Here is a 26,770-nt window from a genome sequence, read left to right as displayed (position 1 = left end):
CAGAAGTCTGCTGCGTCAGGAGCATTCTGCTGACATCCCTGTCTTCTTTGTTTCACGAGAAGAAGAGAAGTCTCGGCAGATGGGGTTTTTCTGACATTTGGCTCCATGTGGACGGGCCAAACATTGGCATAGCCTCTCCCGAGAGAACTGTCGGCAAGAGACCCTCAAATGCCGTGTGCAATTTGTGTAACTTTTGCCAACAGTGCTTGGCAATCTAGACACACCCTTACTGTAGTACATTTGGAGGTGGAACAAGCTTCCCCTCCCCAGTGCAATCACCACCTAAGCTTTGCAATTCTGAACCTCACCCCTGGGTCTCTTCTCTAGCATGGGTCAAACCCTGGAATGGAGTAACCCTGTCAACTGTGGGGAAGCAAAGAGCAATAGTTCTCAGCTTTGCCAGTTTGGGCCCATGTTAGCATGATATATTTTTCACGCTTGCTCCATTGTAACCCAGGCATAGTGAGTTACTGTGATATTCACATTCATAATTATAGTGACAGAGAGGTAGCTGTGTTAGTCTGTATTCTACCAAAACAAAAAGGCAGTCATGCAGCACTTTAAAGACTAACAAAATAATAAATATAAAATATAAAATAATAAATACAGAGTCTGTTCTGATAAGGCTATGATCTGAAGAAGTGGGTCTGTCCCACGAAAGCTCATCACCTAATAAATTATTTTGTTAGTCTTTAAAGTGCTACATGACTGCTTTTTTGTTTTGGTATTCATAATTATAGTTATTATACCTGTGAAAAGCCCAAGAGCTCTCGTTCAGGTGACCTGGTGAAGGCAGTGTATGAGAAGGGCTGAGGAAGAAAAAGAAGAAAAAATGAAAAACTAAAGGTACAGTGTGTTTCATGTTCCCTTAAACTACAGCATGTTATTTAGAGACTTGTCTGAGGTTTGAAATCTACATGTAGTTGATAGACTCTAACTTCTTTTTTGGAATCCAGCTCTTTTGAAGGCTATTTTAAACTGGGATGTGGGAGCATTCACATACGCTATAGCCAGAAGTGAAAGTGAGCAGTTATGTTCTGCTGCACGCTCCTGTAAGAAATGACTTGAGCTGTAGCAAAAGCCATCAGAGAGCTATTTAAGGAGCTGGCAGGGACCTGGGTTGCAAGAAAGTACCTGCAAGAAATTTTAAGTTAATTTCACCCCTGCCTATAGCAATTTGCCATTCTTTTATGGTAAAACAGATTGAACCTCTCTCGTCTGGCACCCTTAGGACCTGACAGGTGCCAAACAAGAGAATTTGCCGGACCACGGGAATCCCATACTGTCTAGCAGCATTACCAACACCTCCACTGCTGACTGGGCTCTTAGAAGACACTTGTGGTAAATTACAGCTAAATAACTGCACAGAACACTGACAACCAGGACTGGTGGCTGTAAACAAACTTTATGGGACTGCAGGAAACTTGGCCACACCCATGATAAGTGGCCATCTGGCTAACTAAAATCATGCTGAATTATGGATGTTGCTGGGTGAGAGAGTTCCAGATTAGAGAGGTTCAACCTGTAATAAAAATGGAACCATATCTTGAACTTTTAATCACACAATCTCTGTAGTGTTTTTACTTGTAATTAGTGTTAGGATAAGACTGAAACCCATGGTATCACCATTTGCTATGAAGTGAGGTATTTTCTAAAAACAGATCATTATTTTCAGTTAGATTTGCACTATCAGTTCCCCGCTCCACAAATAGAGACACAGTAGGAAAGAGACTAGTGTTGATTTTGCTTATTCCTCTCTCTGCCCTGTAAATCAAATTTGATGTCCTTGAGGAAGGTAAGAACATATTTGGTTTAGGTAGCAGGACCCAAGGAATTTAATACTCTCTTGTTCCAGGTCAGCAAAGCATGCATTTTAAAGCCAACAGGATTTATACTTGTGGCTAAAAGTGCTTTGTCAATTAGGAATTTTCCTTAATTGGGGCCCATGTAAGTTGGGAACATTCTCCACTCCCCCAGATTCTCTGTACGTGGCACAAAGTAGTGCTTACACGATATCTTACCCATAAAAGCTCATTACCTAATAAATAAAATTGCTACAGGACTGTTTATTTTTTTTGTGAAGCTCCAGACTTACACAGTTCCCCCTCTGAGACAATGGTACTGCATGTTTAGGGCCAGGTTTTGCCCTGATCGTCCCACTAAGGCTCTTATTTGTAAGCACTTCTTGCATCCTAGAAGCTGAAATCTGGTTCGTTGTTATTTGTACTCCTTTATGCCTGGACAGGGGTTTGTTATGGTGGGGTTGCTTCTGAGTACTACATTGTTGACACAGGTTATGCAAGAAACAGCACAGAAGCTTTCTTGCCTTTTTTTAAGTCCCTGGAAAGTATTGCATAACTTTTGCAAAAGGAGGGAAGAAAGGAAACTTTGAGTCACTGCTTTGCATTCCATGTGTTCTGTTTATATGTACAATATGCATTACGGATCAGAGCACAGACTGGGGCAAATTCTGAATCTACTCAACTTTAGGGCATGAATGTGTCTGTGTAACCGAAATGTCCGTGAGGGTGGATGTTCTTGGAATGTGTCTGACGCTCTATAATGACACAGTTAGTTATGTCCTGAGGATGAAATTCTGCTTGGATAGTATTCTGTATTTGGCTGATATTTTATATTCCTCAGTGGGATTGTTTCTGTGCCCTGAGGAACATGTAAACCCTTCCGCTACCTAACTGAACAACCTGTCCATTCAAGTTCTGACAACGTTCCCAATGATGTGGTGTCAGAGGCAGTCACCAGTTTATTAATGGCTCCCATTCTGTTACTTATTTGCTCTCGATGTTTGCTGTGCCTTGTGTTGATTAACTGTAAAATTAGCATACCAACATTTACTCCTCTCTCAATTGAGACATTATAATGGTTGAGAAGCAACAAGGGGCCCATGCATGAAGAGTCCAGAACAGTTATGTAAAATTATTAGGAATATTTTTGGCTACAGGTATTTGTAACAGGGCAGTGAGAAAACAATAGGATTGTGCATACTTACGAGGTGATGTGCTTTTCCGTAAAAAGGCACAATAAACATAAGAAAACCCTGTGCTCCTTAAAGGCCAAAGAAAAGCAGCAGAATTTCCCTCCACCAAAGTTCAAAGCCAAGGTCAGAAGAGCAGCTTGGACAACGAAGGAAGATTAATCACAGCTACTTGCTAAGAAATCGTTCCTCACTGAAACGGTGAGCTTGTCTGCACCTTTCTCTACAAAACTAAAGTTGACATGAAAAAAAACATCAACAAAAGCAAAATTGGCAAAGCATGTTCACACTTGCTCCCTCTGTCAACAGATCATGTCCATATTGGGGGCACCGTGGCCGACAGCACGTAGGTAAGTATCCTGCAGTGCCTGGTGACACCGTCTGCTGCTGGGTGTAATGGGGATGTGGAACTGAGCACGATCCGTGTTGGAACTGTGCAAAATGTCCCGCCCGGGACTGTTGCGTGTCCCAGTCCTCCAGTGGTTTCTCGCTTCCTCTAGTGTTGTTTTTCTAACTGCCATTCTTTACTGTGCACTCAAGAATTAGCAGTGTGAAACGATGGATCCATCTTTTCTTTCCTATGCTCTGTTATGTGTCACGAGGCCATCACTCATAGCAGCACTGTTAATCATGAGGTTACTGACAAAGAAGGACTCATATGGTGTTTGTCATTCACAGAACAGCTGCAGAGGGTAACCAGGATTAGGGAGACCAGCACTGATTGGAGAAATGGTCTGAAGTAAACAGGATGAAGTTTAATAAGGACAAATGCAAAGTGCTCTACTTGGGAAGGAACAATCAGTTTCACACATACAGAAAGAGGAGAGACTGTCTTGGAACAACTACAGCAGAAAGGGATCTAGGGATTATAGTGGACCACAAGCTAAATATGAGTCAACAGTGTGATGCTGTTGCAAAAAAAGCAAACATGATTCTGGGATGCATTAACAGGTGTGTTGTGAACAAGACACGAGAAGTCCTTCTTCCGCTCTACTCTGCGCTGGTTAGGCCTCAGCTGGAGTATTGTGTCCAGTTCTGGGCACCGCAGTTCAAAAAAGATGTGGAGAAACTAGAGAGGGTCCAGAAAAGAGCGACAAGAATGATTAAAGGTCTAGAGAATGTGAGCTATGAAAAAAGGTTGAAATAATTGGACTTGTTTAGTTTGGAAAAGAGCAGATTGAGAGGAGACGATAGCGGTTTTCAGGTATCTAAAAGGGAGTCATAAGGAGGAAGGAGAAAACTTGTCCTTCTTGGCCTCGGAGGATAGAACAAGAGGCAACGGACTTAAACTGCAGCAAGGAAGGTTTAGGTTGGACATTGGGAAAAAGTTCCTAACTGTGAGGGCGGTCAAACAGTGGAATAAATTGCCAAGGGAGGTTGTGGAATCTCCATCGCGGGAGATATTTAAGAACAGGTTAGATAGATGTCTATCAGGGATGGTTTAGATAGTACTTGGTCCTGCCATTGGGGCAGGGGGCTGGACTCGATGGCCTCTCGAGGTCCCTTCCAGTCCTAGTGTTCTATGATTCTATGATTGGTGGGATGGCATCATCGAGCTAATGTGGGATGAAGAGGAGCAGCTAGAGAACTTTATAATGTATGTGTCACGCACCTATGCAGATGTTGATGTCTTTGAAATGCCCACAGAGATGCACAAGCACTTGTAACACTACGGAGAAGTATCCCTTGCTGCTGATGAACTTTGTTGCAGGGTGGTCTGGTGCTAAGACTGGAATATGTGTGCCATCGATTGCCCCTTCCCTCTTAGTTATGGAAGCCCATCTGGAAGCAGCATTCCTGGAACTGTGTGCTGAGTTGGCCCCCAATCTGCAGCACAAGGACACCAGAATGGGAACTGGCATCTCAGTAGAGAAGCATGTGGCAATTTCTGTCTGGAAGTTGGCGACTCCAGACTGCTATTGTCAGTTGCACATCAATCTGGAGGGGGGAAGTCTTCTGTTGCGGCTGCATTAATGCACGTATCCTGGGCACTAAATCACATTCTGCTGTGGAAGACCATGATTCTTAGCAAAGTGCATGACATAGTGGATGGATTTGCAGAGGTGGGCTTCCCTAAGCGTGCGTGTGGGGCAAACGGTGGCACACATATTCAGATTTTACTGCGAGACCACCTTGCAATAGAGTGCATCAATAGGAAGGGATACTTATCCATGGTATTGCAGATGCTTGTGGATCACTGTCGACATTTCACAGACATCAACACAGATTGGTCTGGAAAGATGCATGGTGCATGTATCTTCAGGAACAATGGCCTGTACAGAAAACTGCAGGTAGATACTTTCTTTCCAGACCACAAGATTAGAGTGGGGGAAGTTTAAAACAGGCTGAGCACATGCCACATGTTGGTTGAACGTGCATTGGGAACATTGAAGGTGTGATGATGGTGTCTCAGTGGCAGGCTAGATCTTACCGAGGATAATATTGCTATCGTATAGCCAGGTGCTGCAGTTTGCATAATCTGTGAAAGTTTTAGGGTGAAATGGTTAGCTGGGGGCGGATTACTGAGGCACATCGTCGGGCTGCAGAGTTTGAGTAGACAGATACTAGGGCTGTCAGTGGAGCCCAGAGGGCTGCTATTAATGTCGGGGTGGCTTTGAGGGAGCAATTTGACAATGAGGGGCCACATATTTATGCATGAAAGGGACTGAAGTAATTGCTATGGGAATTTGTGGAACACAATGTAAAAACATTGTACTGTTATTAAATTTTGCCATTATTGATCAAGGGAAAGTACAGCAAAACACACCAAACCATACATGTTTGCCTGTACATGAGGGGCTTGGAAAGGTCCAGAATCACTGTCAAAGTTTTGAGAGGGGTGGAATGGAGAGGAAACTGAGGAATTTTACAATACTAAAAGGAACACGTGGGCAGAAAAGGGGGTTGCTTGATGAAGAAGTGTTACATATGCTACATCAGATGTCTACCCCAGACCTGGTCCTGCTGCAGCATTATCGAAGACTTGAGCAGCTCTTGTCGCTCTTCAGTTACTTTTATCATCCAGTTATTCACACCCCTAGCAAATGCCTAATTCTCCTTCTCTCCTGCCTTTTGGTTTCCCATCACTGCTTTTATTCCCTTTGCTTTGCTTCATGTTGGCCTCTTTCTTATCTGTCATAGAAGTTCAGCTGGGGTGCGTTAGGTGAACTGCAAGGTCTCAGCTGCTGTAGACGGTGAACAAAGGAGAGGTTGTTAAATTCCAGCACAACATTGAAACATTTCATTTACAAGCACCTTTTGCAACATAGCAATCACTTTCTCACTGACCCTTGCCAAGCACCCATCTCTCCAAGCACCCGAAGCATGGTTAGTGTTTGGGTTGGGGTTATGGACACCGACGGAGGAAAACACAGTCTTTGCAGGGGTTGTGGTGCAACTTCGCAAGAAACTCATTTTAAATTATCCCACACTTTTCCACAGGCAGGTACAATTCTAAGAGACCTCTCATTGCCGAGAGTAAGCAGGAAAAACAGGGTATAACTTTTTTATCTGAGGAAGTGGGTTTTGCCCGCAAAAGCTCATGACCTAATAAATTTGTTAGTCTCTTGTGAGGGTACATCTACCGCAGGCTTGTGGCTTTTGCCCTGCTCTATATGCAGCTTACCTGTGTGCTGCTTTGGCCCCTACACTAGTGATTGCAGAATGGTGTGAGACAGCCTCCGACAATGGGGAAAGGAACAAAGCTGCACTGCCAACCAACTTGTAGCAGAGATTAACAAGTACCTCCAGGAAGCTTTCTAGAACCTCTCTCTGGAAATCGAAATCTCAATATCCATAAACATCCTGCTTGGCCACACCAACTAGTTACACATGGCAATGTCTAGCTCACATAGCCTGCCTCTCACTTTCTAGACCCGACACCCCGGCTGCACTCCAAAAGTCAGAGACACTTACCCTGTGTCTCATCATCTTTTTCCTGCTCCCTGGAGGGGTGCTGCTGAGATGGGCTGTGCACTTTAGGAGTGGAGAATAGTTCTGGGCTGCCTGCCCCACTTGGCAACCCTGCTCAGAGCTTGACATTCTTGTCTAGTTCAGTCTTTTCATCAATGGCTAGATCTGCACTGGCTGGTGAAGAATGAACGCTTAGGTTCGATCTTCCGGGGTGCTGTTTCGTGCATGCGGCATGTTCCAGGATCAGTGTCTACCCCAGAACTCCTTGTGAGCCGCAAGGATTAAGGAATGTCATCAGGAGTGCTCCCATCAACATTTTGCAGTGGGGACAGAGACCAATGTCGACAGCTGCAACTTTGATTTTAGGTAAGGCAATTGGCAAGCCAAAAATTGCATAGCAGCCATCGACATTCCCAGTAAGCATAGATGTAGCCAATAATTTCATCCTCTGGGTTAGGTCTTTTTTGCTGACTGCCTGCCCTCTGAAGTATCCACGGTGACAGACGTAGGGGTCACTACCAAGGACAGCATCCAGCTCATTAGAAATGGCAAGTCTTAGGGCAGGTCTACACTGGGCATTAAAGTCGATTATAAATACACACTTCTAGCTATGGCAATTGCGTAGCTAGAATTGACTTATTTACAATTGCCTTACCTGGCTGTCCTCACAGCAGGAGGTTAATGGGAGAAACTTTCCTGTCAACTACTAGGTGCATGAAATCGAACCCTGGAAGATCGATCTTCCACGTAGTGAAGACATACTCTTAGGTGCAGCAACAGAGCAACGGTTTGTCTTCCTCACCTTATTATATGCTTGCCTCTGCTCCTTTATCTGCACTTTGCACTGCAGTGTGTCCTGCTCGTAGATAGTCCTTTTTGCACCAGCCTCAAGAAATGTGCCAATATGTGTCCCATGTCATTCGCAGCTGGGAATGAACAGACTCTTCGTTCCATGGACTGATCAGCTCCAGCAGCTCCACTGTGCTCCAAGTGGGAGAGTGTTTGGTGAGATAACCAGGCATGGTTACCTGGGAATATACTACGAGGCCTCTGCATGCTGAGCCAGCAAGCAGGAAATGGAATTTTAAATTCCTGGAGTTTGCAAAGGACAATGGTGGAGCGGAGTTTAAAACAGCTGATCAGGGTGGCAGTATGGGGATTTTGGGGCACTTACTGGAGGCCAATAAAAATAAAAACAAAAAACTCCTGCCTCCTGGTGTCTACACTGGCTGTTTGTTGACATAAGGGGAGGAGAAAAGAAAAAGTCTCTTGTCGGAGAAAAAGTCTTTTGTCACCAAAACTGGGTGTTTTCCACAATAAAAGTCGCATTGCTGGGTGTAGGCAAATTCTCACTGTTTTGTTGCTAAATGATAGTTTTTGATGACCAAACTTGGTAGCATAGACATGGCATAAGTCTCAGATTCTGCTGTCAAGTTCCCCACCAGTCCCCACTTCTTGACTCCCTCTTACAGCCTGTTGGGCCAGAGAAGGAATTAATTTCCCTTCAAACTGGCCCAGTTGCAACACCAGGCAGATAATTTTAGTCCTTCTTGTCCAGAGCATTAACCCCTTAAATTCCAACCTTTTCATAAAGTATGCACACCTGTGTTACCTCCAAACAGCGAAGGAATCAATGTCCAAGAATACGTGGGGCAGAGCTCCTTTGGAGCAAGAACAGAATCTTTAATTCGATTGTCGTGACAACTTTAAGCTGCCTTTAGGGATTCATCTGAAGGGCAAGCTCTGATGTAATGAGCTCATTGGAGTTGGAAACTGAAGGTTGCACCTTGCATATTTGAATGTTTTTCCATTTAATTAAAGGAGCAACATATATTTAAAAACAAAAGTAATTGAAACCCAATGACCATGAAGAGATAATTGCAGTGTAGATGCGTGCGTCTCAATGAGAGGATTTGTTTACCCTGGAGAGATTAGTGGTGGAGCTGCTGTTGAAATCATGTGTTTTAATACTGCTAATAAGGATGAAATCAAGTCTTAACATTGGTTCTTTCCAGCGTCTTCTGTTTTAAGGACTATTAGGGACATATTTCAAAATGTCATGGATATTCTGGATCTTGTTTTCCATAGGGTCACAGAACAAAACTTAAAAATGCACCAAAAATATTGTAATGCATGAATGTGAATTGTCTTTGGTAAAAGCAGTATAGTTTGAAAAATAATCACTATTGTAAACACAGTGCACGGTTAGTACATTAATTCCATTTTTACTAACATGTTTGAATAGGAAACAAGGCTGAGGATATATCTAATAGGCTCCCTCTGGGCAACGCACACTTGTATCCTAAACTGCCTCGGGATGGTATCATTACTGTAGAGAGAAGTACTTGTAAGAGGGCTAATTTGCTAGTTTAAAATATTAATCTGGAAAAAAGACATTAAAATGACACTTTAGGGCTATTTTGTACATGTCTAAAATGAAGGGAATATAAACCTTCTGCTTTGATCATTTCTACTTTCAGTATCCAGTTGCCTAGCCTCCCCTCATCTTTGCCTGAAAAGATTTACAAGACTTAATTTACAGATTCCATTGCACACAATCAGCCCAAGGGAAGAAATAACCCTGCTTGGGAACATCCCTGACCATTGAAGAAATTACACAGATAGAAGTGTATTATAAGGATAATAGAACAAATTCCTGCCCTCAGCTACACACAACCTCCTGCAATTTAGGATGGGGCAGCAGCATGTAGCTCTGTCTATTCTATTCATATGGTATCTTTAAGCCCATTGGATCTTACTTCACCATACAAGCGATACCCATCAGTGCCTCCACCCCAGTCTTGCTGCCTACAGCAGGCGTGCTCAAAGTGGGGGGAGGGCCACCACAGGGGCGCACATAAAATTTCAAAAGGGGGGAAGGGCACAGCACAATTGGCTGCTGGGTCTCAGGCTCATCCATCTCATTAAAAATGTTGAACTATGTTACTGCTTACATGTAGGTGCACTCACATTTATAGACCAATTAATGAAGTTTTTGCATGCTACACACTTATTTTCTTACACGTGCCAAAGGGTTTTGTTTTTATATGAACATAACCAAAATTTCTGTTAGTTTGGATTACGTTAGACAGGTCATGGAGGCTGGGAGGAGAAGCTGCTAATTGCAAGGATGAAAAGTGGGGCCCCGTGTGAACAGTTTGCTCACCCTGACCTACAGGATGAAGCTTTGCAGTCGCGCATTAGCACAGTGACACTCCATAAAAATTTAGGATGAGGAACAAAGGATAAGCTCACATCCAGTTCAAACTTCATGGGGAGGGGGAGAATTAGCGTGCTACACTTCGCCTGGTCAGTAAAGGAAAGGCAGATCCTGGGGAAAGCCTGGCACGTCAGGAGATGCTGTTGCATATTTAGAAATTCCCAAACTACTTAGTGTTCCTGAGCATAACCTTTATTCTCCGCGGTCCAAGTCAGTTTCAGAATTAGGCCCCCATTTGGGAAAATCTCTCTCTTCTGTTCAGCAGGCAAACACGTGTATAATGATGCTGAAGTCAATAGGACCTAACCATATGCCCAAAGTCAGACAAACCCCAGTGCTTTCTTGTTCTGGATGATTTTTAACTATCAATATCTATAGTACTTCTGATCATGGCCAAGGCTAAGTACTGTTCTTTTAGAATTCCATCATTCCCTCTTTCCAATCAATCAATACAGCAGTCAAGGAGACCACCCTTGCAGAGGTTTCAGCAGGGAGAAAAAGATGAGGTATTGTGATTATGTAATTTCCACACCCTATTTTATCTTCAATCACATTATTTGCTTAATGTACCATTAAAGGAATTTGTTTTTTATCCCTTTTCCCCACCGGGAGTCATTCTTCTGCCAATGTTGGGAGTATTTTTACTTGTTTTCAGACACATTACAAAGGGTTTGGGGTCCCTTTGGAACAGCTCCACATCTTCCTCTTGCAGAATCTTTCCATCATTCTTGTCATCTATGCTTGGTAGAACTCACTAATGAAGCTGAGAAACCAGCTCCAAAACAGCAAGAAGTAATTGAATGCCCGGCTCAGTCTAGCCATTAATACTGGCAGCCAGGGCACGTCCTCTAAGTTAACTAGCATGATGGAGAATTTGAATCCACCTCACTAAATTCTTATTGTAGGTGCTTTGTGTTAACCTGCGCTAGTCTGTAATACCTCATTGAGGCTCCTGATTTAAAAGCCTGTTTCTGTAGCCCTTGCTCATACTGAATGCTGCTTCCTCGCACTTGCAGGCTCATTGCATCCAATTGGATTCCTCCATGAAGTAATTAGCACTCACCACAAGTGGGAGTTGCAGAATGGAACCATGGCCATATGTTTTGTTAATGGTTTTATTTAAAAAGAGCTTGTCAAGTCTGTTCCCCACTCTGACACTCTGAATACAAAGGGACCTTAAAAATACCTTGCCGCTATAGGCTTCTGCTTAAAAGTTTCCCAAAGTCACAGATTGCCTGACCTTGGGAGGTAACTGCCACCACCTACGTGAGAAAATTGCTCTTTAGAACCCAGGCGGACAGACTTGGGATGTCTCCCCGGGGTAACCCCAAGTGCTTAACCCTCCTGGAGGAGAAGGCTTGAAAACAAAAAAAGGAAAAGAATGAAGGTGCAATCTGATAGCTGATTTTTCAGTCTTAGGCATGTTTATACATACACACTTCTCTAGGACACAGGAATTAAATCACTGCCTTAAAAAGTGATTTATTAACAAAAGTAACAGAGATTAACAAAAGATTTATGTAATAAAGCATAGCTGGTTGCTAGGTGTTACAGAGCAACTAAAAGAAAAAAGGTGTGTTAAAGCACAGACAATTACTTCCCTGGGATTCAGTTTAAAAGTTACAGTGCATAGGGAGCTACATCAGCCAGCCTGAGGAGTCCTGCACCAACCCTGTCCCCCAACTCAAAAAAAAAACAAAACTGGTTATGTCTGACTAAACTTTTCCTTTCTACTTACAAATCAGTATGCCCCAATTCCTTTGAGGCCTGGACATTTGCTGAATCCTCTAAGCCTGGCTCAGGCTTCACCCATCTCTGTGTCTCTCACCTCCATACACACAAAAGAAAGATCCGCAATGGAGGTAACTGCTTCAATTCAAAAATCCCCCTCTCTCTTCCCTTTGGCTCACCTGGCTGCTTGCCAAACAGAGAACCCACTACCTCTGGGCTTATAATGCCTTATAGGCATTCATTCATGACAGGGCTCAAGATCTTTTCATCTGTATTGCATCTGCCATTTAACGTGTATGATTCATTTGGCATCAACGGCATCATGGTTAGGATGATAGGCGTAATAATTTTCTACCCTCAGTGCGGCAGACCAGTTCAAAAAATCCACCCCCCTGAGTTTCTGAGAGGCCTCACACACATAAATGCCTATGATTTGCCCAAGTCATAGGACCCTATCTGTGTTGCAGGCCGGCTACAGCGTGGTAGCTAGACAACAAGTACCTTCAGGGCAATGAGTAGGGAAGGGTTTAGTGTATGGTTTGTGGAGCAAATCACACCCCATGGCCATAGAGGCCATTCCAGCAGTGAAATAACTAAAGTGCCCAAGGGAAGGAATTAATGAAATCATGCTGAGGATGCACTCTCCTTCTGTAGGATAGATCTCAGCTCATTCAGCTCCCCCAACTTGGTGATGAGACGAAAGAAAAGAAGATTCTTTATTGTCTTGCCTCCTCCTAGCTCCAAAGCTCCTAGCCGAATTCCTTGAGCCGAGAGCATTTCAGACGGTGCCTGCTAATGCAAATGCTTAACATTAATAATAATGAGCAGGCACCATAATCCAAAATGGGAGCAGTTTCGCAGAATGGGGCCAGCACCCCACAGCAGAATGCATCATTCAGAAAAACCACACAATCTCGAGGGTTTGAAATAGCTCAGGAAGTTCTGAGAACAATACTGCAGAAGTTTCATAAGAATACTGAAGAAAAGGTGGCTAAGGCTGGCATTTAAGGACATTCACAAGATTATAATTTTACACTTATAACAAGAACGAGCCATTAATTCTACTTGCCTTTCACTTAAAAAAAAATCACAGTTGTTTTCTTTACAGTCTGAGCCACAGGCCAGAGATTTTGCATCCATCTCACGTTCTTTGGAAATCAACAGGAAACAGTGCACCTCTGACCTTTACTGAGATCTATAATACGCTTGATTGGTCATTCTTATGCCCGTCTTTCATACTGTCCCCAGCCTGGGTGCATGTGGCTGAGGTGACCCATTTGGTAGAATATTTGAAAGGTTGCAGCGATACTGCATGCTGCTCTTCCATGCTATGGAGGGCTAAGGAGAGACGGGTGGCTCACTCAGTGATTTTACCTGGCTGGGTTTTGCTGTGCAATAACACTGGCTACATAATATACACATTTTTCTATTTATCTCATTCCTCTAAACCTGGTGGTGCTTCACTCATGGTGAAAGACACTCCTGTCCATATGACCAGCACAACATTTATACACTAGTTGAGCCCTAATTTGAGAGCCGGTTTAAGTGTTTGTTAAGCAGCCCTCTGTACAGGAGTGACTTTCATGCCAAGATTATAGTCAGGTGGGGAGCTGATTCTGCTCTCATGCAATTGTACAGAGGTGTATCTCTAGTTGGAAGCACCATGACTTTGAGGACCACTTTAGACAATAGTTCTATTCCCACCTCCATCACTGATTGCAGGGTGACCTTGGACAAATCACTTCATCTCTCGTGTCTCAGCTTCTCCAGCTATACAATGGGGGTAATGATGTGTACTTCCTTTGCAAAACACTTTGCACGCTATGAATGAACAACGCTAGACAAGAGCTAGGCATTTCTACTTTTATTACTGTCTCCAACTGAGTTAGGAGAATCAAATCATTTTCTCCTCCCCCTTGCTTCCCCATTGCATGCTGAATAATCTCTTTGCAAACTTTAGTTCTTGGGAGAATAACCTTTACATTTTCATGTCTAATTTTTCATGTTTGCCCAGATAGATATTATTAAAATAAAACCTAAGTCAACCATGCATGCTATTGAGGATAAAATGCGAGCTTTTGAATAAAGCAGGAACTGAAGATGGAAAAAAATTCATCTCGCAGGAGAGTTTTGGCTGGTGGTGTTAATGTTTTTTCCACCTTTGCCTGCTCACCTAATGCATAACTAAACGTTCAGTGACTTGTGTTTTAAACAGCTTCATAGTTATTCTTTTGGATTGCTAGATACATTAGTATCTGATTAGTTTAAAATGTGGAGGGTGCGAGAGGTTGTACAGAAGAAATTGTGCCTTGTAGAATTACTTGTGGGGGCTGGAGACCACCACCTATTACAAAGCCAAGAAAGGTTAATTACACCTCATTATCATTTGACCTAAATCCCAAGGTAGATACCTAGACATCCCGCTCCGCTCCCCTGGTTGTAATATTTGATAGAGGAAACATTCTAAAATTGCCCCCTTAACTTTCCTAGACAGGTGATTATAGCTCGTGGTGGGAAGTATTAAACTATGCCGTCTTTGTGCATTTTAGAATTGGGGTGGCCACTTCAAGCATAAGATTAAAACCACTCCTGTGTCTTCCCACATGCCAGACAGCAGTTCTTCTAACGTCTTCTACTCTTCCTGGTCACTCAGATATTTATCAGCAGTTCAAAAGAAACGTGTGGGTGTACAATGCCATGCAAGACAAAAACAACAGCAACCCCCTTCAATATCATAGAGCAGCACATAGTGGCTCCCATGTGCAGAGAGAGAACTGGCAGCTATGGCAGACTTTTACCAGGAGCAACATGTTTTCCCCAACATCTTGCTCCTGTCTCCCCCACCTGTGAGGTTTCTGGCAATTCTATCAGGACTAGAGTTTCATGGTTGTCTCTAAAGGGACGATCTGAAATATTCATTTCTCTCTTATCATATATTAGTTAATTCCAATGGGATCTTGATGTTTATCCTTCCCTCTTCAAGTTTTCTTAATTATATCTGTCTCAGATTAATTTGAACAAAGCTCCCTAGATGTAGCCTTTGTGATTTAGAATCTCAACTGCTCTTCTCATTAACGGCCTTGATTAATGTGCTTAAAAATTCCTCAGGACATTTGTGACACATTGTAAGAGGGGAACGACAGTGGGTTTGAATACATTTGATTTAATTTATGTTACCCTTTGTGACTGTGAGCTTAAAGTCCATTTACACTCCTTATCAAGTGTGCAGATGATTTTATTAGTCTGTTACTTTCCAGGCAACGATGTGGAAGTAGCATGCTCCCCAGACAAGTGTCTTCATTTTATTAGCCAAACCTTGCAAACTTTGGAAAGTCCTTTGGAAGAAGGCCCTACTATGGATTGGGGATAGCACGGGGATGGGGTTTAAGTGGCAGTCTGCACCATGACCAAATGTAGCATTGGAGAGGGGCAGTATTTGCACACTTTGCCATACCAGGTGTTTAAGTGTGTGGTTTACAGGGCATCTATTGCAGAGCCCATAACTCAGGGTAGGCACTCCATTGCCAACTGCTGTGATAGGATGGGGTTTCTGGGCACAGCTAGAGAAATCAATCCAGGGCTACTTACAGCCCCAGGCTGGGATTTCCTTCTCACTCAGGCTTATCCAACCAGCCCCAGCAGTACTTCTGCCAGCCCCCTGGCCAGCCAGAAGCCACACAAGCAAACCCCCAGACTTCTCAACCACTATTCCAGCCCAGACCAACAACCCCCAGATTCAGGTGAGGGGCTCTTAATCCTGTTTCACCTAACACCACACAGATTCTTCAAGACCACAAAAGCCTACCGCCAGACCCTGGTCAATATGCACCTGAATCTTATCCAAAACAACAGCCTCACCAATTCTTTAGATCTAAGTATATAAAGATTTATTAATACAAAAAAGAAAGAACAGGGTTAGAGAGAAGAACTGTTAAAGCAATACTTTACATACATCAATTTCAGTTATTGATGCAGGCCAGCGGTGTTACCTGCTGATTCTTGAAAGTCTCTGAAGTTCTTCTCAGGTTACATAGATTCAGTTCTTGGAACATTGTAGGTCCAGCTTGCTGGGGTCTGCATGCTAGGACATGGAACCTGAGCGACCAAAAGACTCAAGATGGACATTGCTAAGTCCACACCATTGTTGTCCTCTCTGCTGAAATGTTTCACCTTCCCCTCTGCAAAAGCAACATAAGAGGAGAGCAAAGAGGGCCCCCAGTCTGTAAGGATTTCAGACCTCTCTTTTCCCCATAGACCTCGGGTCCACCAGCAAAATCCCATGTCGCCAATTTTCTGGTTTTTGGCTTTCTGGCCTTTTATCCATCCAATGAAATTCAGACAGTTCCTATCACTCCATTTCTAAATCCTGTCCCTAATTAATTTTCCTTCTGCGTTGCGACACTATGTATGGTGTGACACAAAGCAGTGCTGATGCAAGAGTGACATTTATTTGACAGTCTCTATTGAATGATGTGAGTCATGATTACTACAGATCAGGTCCCTCCCCCCATGGCACAGTCAGAGTAGGCTGACTTCTCAGGCAGCTGTCACATCTTGCCTTTCATTTAAAAAAAACAAATGCGAAGTATTATTATTCATCTTGCAGCAGCACCAGGGACGTGGACACACATGTAATAATCAATGGTTTCTGCCTCAAAGAATTTCTGTTCTAGGTTAATATTGTTACAGGACACAGTTTATAATCCAGGCCCCAACCCTGCATTGGATCTGTGCCAGTGGACCTCTGAAACCAATAGGACTCTGTGAGCATGGAGTGGATCTATCTGCACAGCTGCAGCTGAAGGATAGGGCTTAGTGAGGAGCAAATATACTGTGCTCCAAGTACTAAATACGGGTGGAGGAGAGAGGTGAGTGAAGTGTTGAACTGGGAAAAAGGAGGCCTGCTTCTCGGTGACGACCCGCACCACTGAGATTGATTTTGCTATTACGAAACTGGTGTCGTTATAGCTATGGCTCACACCACACTACTAACAGGAAGAATGGGATTATGCCCAAAAGAAAGAGAAGCACCCCCGGGGGTTTTTCTAACTGCCAGTAGTTATCTAAAACAGCCCACGGGTTGGTGGAATTCATTGGCTGTTATCTATCCCAATTTCTAACAGCTGTTATCTATCCCCAAGAAGTGTGATTTTCGAGTTTCAGGGGATGGGACTACTTAAGGGTTAATAGGCAGGTGTGACGTGCGACACAAACAACACTCTGTCCTGTAGAACATGGAGGTTCAGTGGCTCATGCTTCCCAGCTGAGGCAGCTGCTTTCAGAACTTCCTGGTCATTGGGTCAAAGCCCTTTCGGGGGTTCTGGGGCGTCTTTGCCTCAGCCTTGCACGTGGCCCTTACAGGCTCATGAAACTAAAACATAAACACATCAACATATAGACAGACTTGCCACAGGACAGGATACAAACAGACAGAATACAAACAGAGTTATTGAGAGCATTTACTGAGAGCATTTACTTACATAGTTAAGCAGATACAGGAACAAGACGCACCATTGAATCATGTTACTTGAACTAGCTATACTACTAATACAGATTTTTGCGGTACCGATAGGTATTGGCGCCCGACTCTATCTAACTTGCAAGCAGGCGGGAGGAGCGGCGAAGGGTGATCAGGCCTTGTCGCTGACAGCGTCCGGTCTCTCCAGGATTTGGGAGTTCCTCCTCCTCCTTACGATGTTGCCCCTCTTTATGGTCCTGCCGTTTGCTGGCTCCACCGGAGGCCTGACACATCACATCCTGGTTGCTTCTGCTTCTCTTCACCTGCAGCCCCTCTCAGCCCCACTCCCCATTTTACACAACATTACATCTCATACTTCTTTTTTCCTTTTAAGGTACGCACCTGGCGCCTCTGGGCTGCTAGGTCAGGGGCAATGGGTCTTTCCTCTATAAGTTTTTCCTTTTTGTCATTTTATACTGGGAGAATGTGGGTGCTGAAGTCACATACTGCTGATAGTGCAGTCAGCAAGCAACTCAGTGAGTTCCAGTGCTAACTGGTTTAGACTTACCCAATTCACTGGATTCTTCAGTTCTTGCCCTGGGGTTATTGTTTTAGCCTTTTTTGTGCTAAGGCAAATTTCCCTATAACAATTTAAGAGGGTCTCTGGACCCTGCCTCCATCCCATGTACCTCACTGCATTGTTCAAGTGCCCATGCAATTCACCCTAACATGCCCGAGCGTGGCTGTGCACTTAGGGGTCACCAGGTAATTTTGCACACTTAGGTTATTAGTTGTTTCCATATAGTAATTGTCCTGGAAGTATTTCAGTGCAACAAATGAGAGTGCATTGGCTATTTTGGTTACACTCCACTTAGAAGTTATAAAGCAAATATTTACACTGAAGTTCTGAACGCATGTTATGGATCACAAGAAGTTCTTGGCATTGAGCCTTACAGCACTAGTCAGAAAAGAGACGGATTCTGTTTTATAGGTCTGAGATTTTTTTTTACTAATATATTCTCCCACTTTTCTAGATTTTTATGTAAGATCTCAACAAAACTTGATGCACATGAAGTTTGATTCTTGGAGAATTTAATTTGTCCACTATAAAAGGCTAAAGCCTGGTCATATAACATCCCTGAATTATTGTTGTAATTTAAGTAGTAGCCGTTGAGGAATGCAGAATTGTTTCCCTGGGGTGCTTGTATCTGTTTGATACTAATGAGAAAGCTCAAAATACAATACAGATTAGTCACTTTATTAGCAATATCTTTGTGCTGATATATCATTCCCACTGCATGTTCGTGAACTGTCATCCGTTTTGTAATTAATCTTGGAATTTGTTTTTAAGGTTTCTGACAGCTGCGACTCCATCTTTGTTAATGGCAAGGAAATGAAAAGCAAAGTGGATACCATTGTGAACTTTACTTACCAGCATTTTACCACTCAGCTCGAAGTGACGGTCTGGGCTCCACGCCTTCCTCTGCAGATAGAGATCTCGGACACAGAACTTAGCCAGATCAAAGGCTGGAGGATACCTGTCACCTCCAATAAGAGGTACGATGGCTGTGTTTGCATGACTTACGTGCATGCATATGACCAAGGATTTTCACATCTGTCAGGGTCAATTGCAGGCTCTGTTTTTATAAGGGTAGAACACCCCATTTACAAGCAGAGTTTAAGAACTAGAAATATATGGAGATGCACATCTCGTAGAGCTGGAAGGGACCTTGGGAGGATTATCAAGTCCAGTACCCTCCCCTCTTGGCAGGACCAAGCACCATCCAATTTTTTTTTAAATCTCTTTGCCCCAGATCCATAAATAGCCCCCTCATGACCTGAGCTCACAACCCTGGCTTTGGCAGGCCAATGCTCAAACCACTGAGCTATCCCTCGCCCCTAAAATAGCTTCCTCAAGGATTGAGCTCACAACGCTGGGTTTAGCAAGCCAATGCTCAAACCAGAAGTCCACCTTGGCCTTAAACAGTCATGTGTGTGAAAATGGGAGGCCAAATTCTGTCCTCATTTATACCCTGGGAAAATGCAATGCAATCAAGACTAACCGCATGGGTGGGAACCTGAGGAGAGAAGGTGGACCTAGCCCTCCCAGCAGGCAGCACTGCAGATGTCTGGACATTGGGTCCAGCTACACTCCAACCAAGGGTACAACTGCAACTTGTGTGGACATACCTGAGCTCACTGTAATCTCGCTTGCTTGGGAACTGGAGGACCACAGGCATGGCAGCGCAGGCTTCCGCATAGGCTTTTCACAAGCTTGCTAGCCAGGTCCACTGCTGGGGAGGGCAAAGGGGGCAGTTGCCCCTGGCCCTGACATTTCAAAGGGGCCCGGAGCTCTGGACCCCTTTGAATTGCTGCGGGTGTGCTGCTGCCTGAGGCTGGAAGGGCAGGGGAGCCAGCGCCACAGTACCGGCAGTGCTCAAGGCTTAATGCCCTAGGCCCTCCCTGCCTCTTCTGCCCTTGGCCCCATCCCTTCTGGGGAGGAGATGGGCCTTCTCCCATCTTGTCCTGGGGCCCATGGCGCCACTGCTGCTGGCACCCGGGCCCACACTGAAGGCTGCAAAGCTGCAGTTTCACTGCTCCAGTACCTGAGCTGGCTAGATTGAAGCTAGCTCAGGTATGTCTGTGCAAACTGCCAGTAGACCCTCTGACTGCAGTGTAGACATACCAATAGGTGTTAAAAAAAAGGCACAATATAAAAGACATAGCTCAGAGCAGAGGGTACCTGGAGCTCTTGCATCCTAATCCCAACTGAGATTTCCAGAGTTATAGTTTGCAAGTTACTGAAGAGGCCAGCGTCAGTTTCCCCTTCTGTCAAATGGCGTTGTACTTGCTCATCTCGTAGTGATGTTATCAGAATTTTAAAGAATAGTAACAACTGCACGGTAGCTGTGGAGCTACGGTTTAAGGCTTTGCATCAGGCATATATTCATTGCACAGAAACTCAGCTACTGCATCCTAACCCCCTGGCCCATGCAGACATAGCCATAGTTACAGCCTATGAGCAGATGGGAATAAGGGGACTTCGAAGTAGGCGGCGTCCTTTCGAAAAGGAGCCCCATCTGGACGAGCCGCACAGCAGCGAGGCGCGTCAATTTCGAAGTGCCACGGCCGCCCGCATGCTAATGAAGCGCTGAATATGCATTTCAGCGCTTCATTAGTAAACTTCAAAATGGCCATTTGCGTGGCCATTTCGAAGTTTGGGGCTAGTGTAGACGTAGCCCTGGAGTGGCATCTCACTCTGAGCTGTCTTGTTGAAACCATTTTGCCTGAAAAACATGCAGTTGGACCTCCAAATGCTAATTTTTGCATGCACAATTCATTGCAGGTGCAAAACAATGGGCATAATTACTTGTGAGTACAATATCTGTTGCCCCTAAAAATAGATCATATTAGGGACTAGCTGTAAATCAGGCTTCTAGAGTTTAAGTCTTTGTTCCTTTACTAATGTAGCATAATAAGTCTTGATATATCTTTTATACAAAATTCTGAAGGGACTGGTGTTAGATCCCCTTTAATCTCCTCTTTCCCAAAGAACGCAGGTAGGTTCTTTGACATTTCTGAATCCAGCTGAGCTTCTCATTCCTGTGGATTAGTCCATCTGACCTCTGCTGCTCCTTCTCCATTACAGTAATGGAGCACAGGACTCCAATAATAGAGTCACTTTCTGTCCCTGCTTTCTTTTTTCCTGAGCCTCTGTCCATGATGTAAATTCATGAAAATCAGCAAAAAAGCACTTTGGACAGTATCGTTTCAGTCATTTTGTCTCGTTGATCAGGACGATTCAGTAGATTTGATTTTACAATTAAAACAGGAGAGCTCAGAATATGAAAAAGCGTTCACAAAAGTTGGTTTCAGTGATTTACAGTTTTGCCCATGGTTTAATTCTTACACTGACTTATCCGTAACAAAGTCATTGTGCCCTGTAACATGAGACTTTAAGGAATATGCAGCGCCTCAGTTACGCATCACGGTGACAACATGTAGATGTGAAAGAGAGAAGGAGAAAAAATTCCCACAAATCATCAGCAATATCAAGAAGTGCAAGCTGCAGCAAACATAAAAGCATATGGGTGAAAACAGAGATCAGGTGAATGAGCATTAAAGCAACAGATCTTTCAGAGAAGAAGCCAGCAAGTTCTACAGAGGAGCTGGAAGGAACGCTCCCTAGCATGTCTGATTTAGGGAGGAAAGCATTGTGGTTTCACAGATGACTGTATTCTGATTAAGAGACAACGGGTACAAGAGTGGAGGTGGGAAAGGATTCTTGAGGTCTTTTCTCCTGCCCCTCCCATCCTCAAAGGACCCATAATGGCACAGCCAACAGTTTGACAAGAAGCAAGAGAAAGAGTTCCCAGGAATATTACTGTATTGATAAATTCCAGGATAAGCTGAAAAATGCTATCAGTGAGCTTCTTGGTGGGCACTCGATAACGAGTGGGACGTCTTCATGTCACCCTTCTATTTGCGAGTCCACTGATGGCTGATCAGCCCGATTCTGGAGCTGCAGATCTTATCACAGAAGGGGCAGGTGTTGGTAGCTGTTGGAAGGGTGCAGGGCAGTTTTTCATTCTCTTTTCTTCTTCTCCACCTCTCCTTGTCTGCACTGCGGTGGGACTCCAAACTGCGCCACCCCTTCACTATTTACTGTTCTCCACTGGGAACTGTCTTGGGTAAGGTTCTCGCAAGTGTCTACACCGATGCTGCACTTTTTCATGTGTACCTTCAACATGTCCTTATATCACTTCCTCTGGCCCTGTAATACTCCTCTGTCCTTCCTTCAACTTGGAAAACAGAATCTGTTTTGGGAGGTGCTGATCAGACATCAGCGCCACTAGACCAATCCAGTGAAATTGTTGATGAACGATAATGGCTTCAATGCTGGTCATGTTCAAATCTTCCAGAACACTAGGGTTCATGCGCCTATCCTCCCAAGAGATATTTAGGCTTCTCCGGAGGCAGCATTGATTATATTGTTCAAGTGCCTTCAAATGACGCTTGTATATTGTCCAGGTTTCACATACGTACAGTAGCGTTGGAACATCCACTGCACGGTATACAAGGAGCTTTGCCTCGGGATAGATGTCCCAGTTCCTGAAGACCCTTTGTCTCAAGCAGGCAAAAGCAGAACTCTCATGGCTCATACCATGCAGGATTTCTGCATCAATGTCTACTGTAGCGGAAAGATGATTTCCAAGGCATGGAAAGTGTTCCACATTTTCCAGCAGTTCTCCATTGACTTCAAAGAGGTATCAATGAGCATGGCATGACAGCAGATCAAATTTATAATGCAAATGCTAATGGGTTTCTGGCAGCAGCAATCCTAGCACTGAAAGTTCTAGTAGCATTAGCTAATAACCAACTGACGGCTGTTGAAGAGCCCAAACAGACAGCAATGGGTAGAATTATTTAGCTATTTGCAAAGGGATATAACTAGACACAATGGGATAAAACAAAAAAGAAATAAAGCTGGCCTGTAGCACTAACAATATAACCTAACCTAACCCTATGCCCCTGATCAATAGTGTAGGGGAGGAAGAACTGGCACAACGGAAACTTTTTCTAACTTTCACTGGTGAAGACAAAGCTGCTCATTGTGGGCAGAGAAAATGTGCTAGGTGATTGATTTGGTGCCAGCTGCTACAATACTCCCAGAATCACTCACTGACTTTCATTTGCTTTAGGAGCCCAGAGAAATGCCTCTTCGGCTGCTTTATGGCCTGATGCGGCAGTTCTTACTTAGACACAAATCCAACTGTGGGGTTTTTGCTTTAGTAAATTACTGTGGGGTTGTGTTGTTGCGGTTTAATGTAGGAATTGGCTTTTGTGCAACAGGCATGGTGAGTTTGCCATTCAGTGATACTTAACATCATAGACATTCTGACTTTAAACCCATGATGCGCAGCATTGGACACGCCCCCCTCCAGTGTCTACTTCTGATTTATCGGGCCAGCTGAAATAAAGGTAATGGTCTGAGAGCCTGCACTGCTGGCAAGCTGGCACGCAATCTTCGTTCACTGCTGCTCAAATTACAGCCAAATCATTGGCACATCGTTAGCAACCATGGGTTTGTTTCCTGTGAAGGGTGGAACTAAAATTGTGGCTGCCATGTGACTACAAAAATGTAGCTGGTTGTTTGGCTGGCTGTACATGTGTGACTATAAGACTATTCCTGGTTTCGAGCAGACATAAATTACCCTAGGTTTATGAAACACTGGAATTTTGTTTCAATTTAGTCTTTTCCCTCTAGTTTAAATCAATAGCTAATCAGGGACCAGCATTAGCTGTGTTAGCCTTGACATTTGCACTGGTTGGGAGCTGCAGGGTTTCCTTTCCTTGTTCATGCTTTGTGTGTTTTACTCAATAATTCATTGTTGGTTTTGTTGTCTTTCGTGCTGTGTCTAGGTGTTTATGATACTCTGGTGTCATTGTGTCTGGATACATTGCACATATATATGGATTTATACTAAGCATCCCAGCATCATAGGGAGGCATCACCTCATTTGACAAACAGAAGAACTGAGGCACAGAGAGGTTAAATGACTTGCCCAGGACTGTGCAGGAAGGGAGTGCCAGCTTCAGGAGTTGAACTTAGTTCTGCTTCTCAGTTCGGTGTTTTAGCTTATATTAGTCTCTGTTAAACTGACCCAGAACAGTGTGATGTTGTGAGAATGCTCTCATCTGAATACATTATACTCTTGTATCATCCACTGAGATGTTCCAAATGGACAATATTTTGATTTAACACCCAATGTCCTCCCAGTGTTCTGCATTAAAACAACAACCTTTGCATTGTCTGAACAACATAAAACTTAAAAACAACATAAGAGTCAATATTGTCAGTTTGCAAAATCTCATGAGCTACTCAGGAACCAGGACTGGTACTTTTTCAGAGGGCTAAAAGTTAGGCATATAAATCCTATGGAAATTCAATGAATATGGGTGCGTAACTCCCTTAGATTCTTTTGAAAGTCACAGTCTGTATTATTTAATGATTTAATACTAATATAGGCTAATATGTAACATATATAATATAATACTAATATATATTTAATGCTATGTATAACAAGAGGGTCTGTTCCAGGGGTGGGCAATAAAAAAAGTGACAGATTGCCAGGATTAGTTCTACTGCCACTATATTTACCTACAGCTCCACAAGTATCAGATGATCATAGGTCTCATGGGCTGCATGTCGCTGTTTGCGGCCAACGGGAGCGGTGGGAAGTGGCACGAACCAGGCATTTCTTCTGACAACGAAGAGAGGCTTCCAAATCACAGGCCCTAGTTCTCATGGGAGAGTTTAATCACCTGGACATTTTTGGGGAGACCAATACAGCAGCCCACAGACAATCCAGGAAGTTTTTGGAGAACGTTGGGCATAACTTCCTGGTACAAGTGCTGAAGGAACCGACCAGGGACCATGCGCAGCTTGACCTGCTGCTCACAAATAGGGAAGAGCTAGTAGAAGAAATGGAAGTGGGTGGCAACCTGGGCTGCAGCAACCATGAGATGGTAGATGTCAGGATCCTGACAAAAGGAAGAAAGGTGAGCAGTAAGATACAGACCCTTGATTTCAGGAGAGCAGATTTCGACTCCATGAAAGAACTGATGGGCAGGATCCCCTGGGAGGCTAATATGAAGGGGAAAGGAATTCAGGAGAACTGGAAGTGTTTTAAAGATGTCTTATTGAAGGCACAGGAACAAACCATCCTGATTGAGTAAGAAAAGCAAATATGGTAGGCAACCAGCTTGGCTTACCAGGAAACACTTGGTGAGCTTAAACTCAAAGGCTGCTTCTACACATGCCAAATTTTCCAAAAGCAGCATGCTAATAAATGTCCCGAAAAATGCTAGTGAGACACAGATGTAAATTTTTGGTGCCTCATTAGCATAAGGTCACGAGTCGGAGTCTGGAAGAAGCTCTTCCAGACTCCAAAACAGTGTGTAGAGATGGAGGGCAATGAAAATGATTATGGGGCTGGACAATGACCTATGAGGAGAGGCTGAGGGGTCTGGGCTTAGGTCATTTGCAGAAGAGAAGAGTGAGGGGTGATTTGACAGCAAACTTCGACTTCCTGAAGGGTGGGGGCTCTAAAGAGGATGAAGAGATGATGTTCTCAATAGTGACAGATAGCAGAACAAGGAGCAATGGTCTAAAGTTACAGAAAGGGAGGTGTAGGTTGGATATTAGGGAAAACTATTTCTCCCGGAGGGTGGTGAAGTACGGGAATGCATTACCAAGAGAGGTGGTGGAATCTCCATCCCTAGCGATTTTTAAGTTCCAGCTTGACAAAGTCCTGGCTCAATGATTTAGTTGGGATTGAGCCTGCTTTAGGCAGGGGGCTGGACTGGATGGCCTCCTGAGGTTCCCTCCAGCCCTAGGATTCTGATTCCTGACACTCCCTTTGGCTGTAAATAGTGATCCGTGGCCAACAAAAGCTGTAATCACCCAATACCTGAGGAGGCGCAGGTAAATATAGAGGTTGGGGCCCACCAGAGACTAACCCTGGCAGACCACATTCAACCAGCAGGCTGGTATTTGTCCACCCCTGGGCTATCAACACCATGGTACTATCTGTATACCATAATAATGGAAGATATAGAAGTCTGTGTAACAGTAAGATGGATGCACTAATTGAGCCTTTCTTGCTTAAATATCATCTCACTTGCAGGTTTCTTTTAGGGAAAGTAGGAAGCTAGGGTAAAATATAAACATAATGGCAGAAATCCTGATTTCCTTGCTCCCTTTGGTTTGGTACGACAAGTTTTCAGCCACGCCTTATGGAATTAAAATGCTTTTTGTGTCAGTAGAGACAGCATTAGAACTGAGTGAGGAAATTAGGATTTGGGCTATTCTAAAGACGAAAAGTATCCAAGGCTGTCTCCATGGCGCATAAGCAGAAACATGGCTTATTCTGGATTCATAGGGTGAATATAGGGTGAACTTTTATACTTATGCATATGAGATGGAGAATAATAATTTAATCGATGGTGCATGCCATTATCAATCGGAGCAGTCAGTTTTCCAGATGAAAACCTTCTGGCTAGGTATATGCTCATGACTAATGTAGTGTATTGAGTCCTTGAGCAGCAGAATGCTAATAAGAAGCCTGTTTATGGCACGAACAGCAGAAAAATCTACAATCTCAGCAAAGGAAAGGTCTGTGTTCAACTTAAAGTCAAATAATAGAGTGAGAAAAAGACCTGGATAGAATTCGACAGTCCAACAAGAGTATTTATTTTGTTTCATGATGCACCTGGGAAATAATTATCCTCTCCTGGAAGTTCTCTGATAGTTATATGAGATGAATAGCTTCAGCGTGCCGTAATGGAAAATGCGTGGCAAGAGCCTCTCAGAACTTGCTGGAAATACACCCCTGTCACTGAAACTGGTGTTGGCCTACTGTGGTAGCACCCTGTGTTCATGAGGCTGCCAGGG

General features: G+C 43.8%; 1 protein-coding gene across 2 annotated transcripts in view; it reads left to right on the top strand.

Annotated features, from left to right (window-relative positions):
• The window catches only part of TMEM132B (transmembrane protein 132B), a 463,877-nt gene that overhangs the window by 424,814 nt on the left and 12,293 nt on the right, over positions 1-26,770 (top strand). For both annotated transcript variants that reach the window (XM_075012547.1, XM_075012549.1), the window contains one exon: positions 18,665-18,870. In XM_075012547.1, the coding sequence (XP_074868648.1) occupies positions 18,665-18,870 (206 nt within the window). The remainder of the gene's footprint in view (positions 1-18,664; positions 18,871-26,770) is intronic.

This window comes from Carettochelys insculpta, chromosome 18 (genome assembly GCF_033958435.1).
Source record: "Carettochelys insculpta isolate YL-2023 chromosome 18, ASM3395843v1, whole genome shotgun sequence".
Classification (NCBI taxonomy): Eukaryota; Metazoa; Chordata; order Testudines; family Carettochelyidae; genus Carettochelys; species Carettochelys insculpta.
This window is presented reverse-complemented; position numbering and strand designations above follow the sequence as displayed.